This window comes from Solanum stenotomum, chromosome 10 (genome assembly GCF_019186545.1).
Source record: "Solanum stenotomum isolate F172 chromosome 10, ASM1918654v1, whole genome shotgun sequence".
Classification (NCBI taxonomy): Eukaryota; Viridiplantae; Streptophyta; class Magnoliopsida; order Solanales; family Solanaceae; genus Solanum; species Solanum stenotomum.
The window spans coordinates 33,599,654-33,604,308 of NC_064291.1; the positions used below are offsets into that span (position 1 = coordinate 33,599,654).

A 4,655-nucleotide genomic window follows, 5' to 3' on the forward strand; every position below is an offset into this window, starting at 1 on the left:
ATTTTTTTTTCCTCAATTTCTCTTTAGATTTCGATATCCAATACATGTACCCAAGAATCTAATCAAACACAACTCTAAAATCGACGCAATTTCCTCACGAACTCATCAATATCATCTTAACACAAGAACGATAGCCAATTTTAAGAACACGATTCAAGAACATCAAACCTTCATCTTTATAAAATGAATTTAATGTTGAAAATAACATGTTTGGCGTGTGGGTGAACAAACCCAACACTATGGAAGCTTACATACCTCTTAGGGATCAAACCCATGGCGAAAATCCGCAGCAAAACTCAAGAACCTCGATGAATGCTTTGATCCTCTCCTCTATTCTCCTTTTTTTCACTTCTTGAACTCTCAACTAAAACCCAAACTGGACAACTTGACTTCAAAAGGGCACATCTCACTCATACGAACTCGAAACTTAGCAAACTCAGTGGCGTTGGAAAGATAATTCAACAAACTTTCATTCAATACCTTATAGCCCACCTATATCATTTTGTACAAAAGGTTATGGTCGTTTGAAGTTGACCCAAATCTTAGAAGAACTTAGGAATGACTTGAGTAAATCTCTTTAGTTCTTCTTGGAACTCAAGGTGCTACATCTAGTGACCTTAACACTTAAGAAATCTTTAATTACTTCGTAAAATCTCACTCACTAAGAAGAACGTTTCGAGTCTCTATTCAAAAAAATTTCTGGGGTGTTACACATACATGCATTACAATGACGCAATTACCAACATACATCATGCAAACATGAAATCACAACCATCACCTACATCGAATCCAAGCTTGAATCCCCTAAGGCACTTGAATCTTCCCTTTCTGGATTCTTCCCGCTTATTCTAGGTCTACAAACAGTTAATATACGCAAGGATCAACAATCAAAGGTCTAATTAACTGGATTATAACAAACTCAATAACCAAAGACCCAACTCATGATCCTAAGGTGCAACTAGGGTTTTTTCCCACCATCCAATTCAGTTCAAAACCCTCCCCCAATAATATATGATCAAGATTCTAAGTTCTACGGATCAAAAAATGGATTAGGGGAGTAAATTTCTTACCTTTAGCACTAAATTTCGTGGAAAACTATCAAGAACTCGCATGGGATCGTGGAAAACTTGTAGAAAAATAATGTTTTGGGGATTTAATTATGACTTAAGTCATGACTGACCCGCTACAGCTGCCCTGCTCCGGCGACTTGCATGGAGACAGAACCTCAAAATTTGAGTTTCATGTTCCCATTTCACAACACACTTTCAAACCAGGACGTTCTAAAATTACCCTTTCACGCTAAAATCAGTTTCGGAAGTTCTACATACTCGAATTCGATTTTGTAAATTCGTACGAGTTTCTTAACGTCTTAGTTATCCACTCATGTAATTGCATTTCATATTAACCTCTCGTTTGTTACCAAATTTCCCTAGACCTCACTGACTTCGATTTCGTCCAAATCTGGACTAGGCTAGGAAATTTCAAGTTATTACCAAAAGTTTTCCAGCCCAAAAAATTTCCCCGCTGGCTTTTCTATAATGACGGAATTAGGTCGTTATATTTTGACTTTTCAAAGCCCTAAACTAAAAAGTGAAAAAGAGTAAAGACATCATATTGTTCGTATTTTGGCTCCATTCCACTTTGTTGTTCATGGTGAAGTAGAAGTGAGATTTGAGAACACAAGGTATGCTATCTAAAAAGAATCAATTTTATTTATTAATGTACTTTATTTGTTTTATATGTTTTTCTTGATTTATGAAGTGGTGTCATTATTTGATTGCTTGAATATTTTGAATTTATAAGAACTTTTTGATTTCTAAATAGTTATCTATAATTGTGATTCTTTTATTAATAAACTTGTTATTTGTTCTAATATTTTTTAAAAATTATTTTGTTTGATAAGATTAAATAGAAGTGTAAATATTTAATTTTGTAGGTAAAATAATTCTTACATTCAAGTCATCAAATCGGAAATGGATAAATTTATCATCAAGTAACCAAAGCCAAAAGATGGTCAACCAAGTTCTAGCTCTAGTCAACCAGTGGTGAGTTTAGAAGTAGCTCCGGAAGTTCAAACCATGCAAATTCTTTTCCACTTTCAAATACGGATAATGTGCTTGATTTTAAATCTCTTGAAGCAGATCCCAAAGATTGAATACCTATTTCATCTTATAGTCCTAATATTCGAGATACGGTAAGGAGGTATTACATTTAAAAAAAGTCATGTCAACATGTTGATTATCTCTTCCCTGAAACTAAGTTTGGAGATAAAATGCGTCAATTTCAACCAACTTGATTTAAGAGAAGATCTCAATGGTTGGAATATAACATTAAAGAAGACGCGGCATTTTGTTTTTGTTGTTATTTGTTCAAAAATGAACTTGAAAGTCGTGGAAATGCTGGAGATTCATTTACAAGAGATGGTTTTAGGTGTTGGAGCAAAGCTCTAGAAAGATTCAAAAAATATGTTGGTAAGGTAAATAGTATCCATCATAAATGTTTCAATAGGATGCAAGATTTGATAAACCAACGTCAATCGATTCAATCTTATCTTGGCAAGCAAAGTGAAAAGGCAATAAGTGATTATCGGATGCGTTTAAATGCCTCAATTGATGTAGCAAGATTTCTCTTGACACGGGATTTCCATTTTGTGGACATGATGAAAGTGAAGGTTCTGAATATAAAGGTGCCTTTCTTGAACTTTTGAAATGGTATAGGGATAGAAATTTTGATATGGGAAGAATAATATTAGGTAATACTCCACAAAATGATATGATGATTTGTCCGATAATTCAAAAAGATATTGTGGAGGCTTGTGCTAAAGAAACAACTAAGGCTATCATTGAAGACTTGGACAGTGATTATTTTGGAATATTAGTTGATGAATCAAAGGATGTCTCTCATAAGGAGTAAATGGCTCTAATTTTGAAATATTTCAACAAAAGTGGAATGGTGATAAAGTGATTCTTGGGTATTGTCCATATAACTGATACATCTTCTCAATCATTAAAAAGGGCAATTTATTTTTTGCTTTTGGATCACTTATTATGTACATCCAAAATGCACGATCAAGGTTATGACGGAGTTAGTAATATGCAAGGGGGAATAAACGGTCTCAAGTTTTTTATTTTGCAAGATACGTCATCTACATATTTTATTCACTGTTCTGCTCACCAATTGCAATTGAGACTTGTAGATCTTTCCAAAAGAATTCGGATGTGGATAAATTTTTTATGTTCTCGCTAATATTTTGAATACTATTAGAGCTTCATTTAAATGCAGAGATTCACTTTGACAACATCAAGAAGATAAGTTCGAAGAGTTGCTTAAATTTGGAGAAGTACATACAGGAAAAGGTTTGAATCAAGAACATGGCCTCCAATGACCGGGTGATACTCAGTGGGGGTCTCATTTTAAAACCTTGGACAATTTCCTAATTCTTTTTTATTCAATTGTTAATATGCTTAAGGATATGAAACATGATTGTCTATATCATCTTGATAGATTTGCAGTGGAAAATCTTTTGAATAAGATTCATGAGCTTGAATTTGTCTGTATGTTGCACTTGATGTTTAATGTGTTGCTATTGACAAATGAGTTGAATAAAGTTTTACAAAAGAAATATTAAGATATCGTTAAATCTATGGGATTGCTTGACCTTTCAAAGAAAAGATTACAAATAATGAGAGAGGAAGAATGGGACTCTATGAAGGATGAGGTTAGCTTATTTTGTGGTAAACGTGGTATTTTAATTCCCAAAATGGATGAAGACTACTCTAATGAAAAATCGAAGCGTAAGAGGTCCAATATTTTATATTTGCATCACTTTCGTGTGGAAGTATTTTATGTCATCATTGATTTGACACTTCAAGAGCTCAATAATCATTTTGGTGTGGTGACTAGTGACTTACTCCTCGGTATGGCTAGTTTGAGTCCGGTTGATTCATTTGCTAATTTTCACAAGGATAGGATAATGAAACTAGCCGAGTACTATCCAAGTGAGTTTGGTGATAAAGAGCTTTGGAAATTCAATTTTCAACTCGACGATTTTATTGTCTATGCTCAAAAGTGTGATAGCATGTTTCTCAACTTGAAGGGAATCAAAGATCTTGCAAGAATGATGATAGAGACAAAACGAGATCAAACTTGGTCACTTGTGTATCTACTTGTGAAGCTAACTTTGATTATTCATGTTGCTACCGCAAGCATGAAAAGAGCATTCTCGTCAATGAAGTACATAAAGAATGATTTACGTATGGATGAAGATCTTTAGAATGGTTGTTTAGTTTGCTTTATAGAGCGTACTATATTTAAAAATGTAAGTAATGATGTCATTATTGATCATTTTCAAAATAGGATAACTCGTCGAGGACAATTGCAAGTGAATGATGTTTTTTGCTAATATATTACTATATAAAGGTTGTTGCTTGCTCGTCAACTTGTTGTCATCGAAAATTTTATATAATTGAATTGAATGTCTATTTTGAAGATAATGGTGCCCCATGTTCTCGAGATCCTGGATACGCCTCTGCTTCTAGAATTTTCTCTTTTTTTTCTCAAAATACATATATTTAATCTGGTATAGTAGGGACCATAGATTTAATAGTAAGTCCCAATTATGGTATCAATACGAAAATCAGTGAATTAATACTACC

The 4,655-nt window shown here is 33.6% G+C and overlaps 1 protein-coding gene across 1 annotated transcript; it reads left to right on the forward strand.

Annotated features, from left to right (window-relative positions):
- Positions 1–3,643: 3,643 nt before the first annotated feature.
- Positions 3,644–4,273, forward strand: LOC125842923 (uncharacterized). Its single transcript, XM_049522199.1, has one exon. It carries the CDS (start codon positions 3,644–3,646, stop codon positions 4,271–4,273), a length of 630 nt encoding a protein of 209 aa, XP_049378156.1.
- Positions 4,274–4,655: the final 382 nt, after the last annotated feature.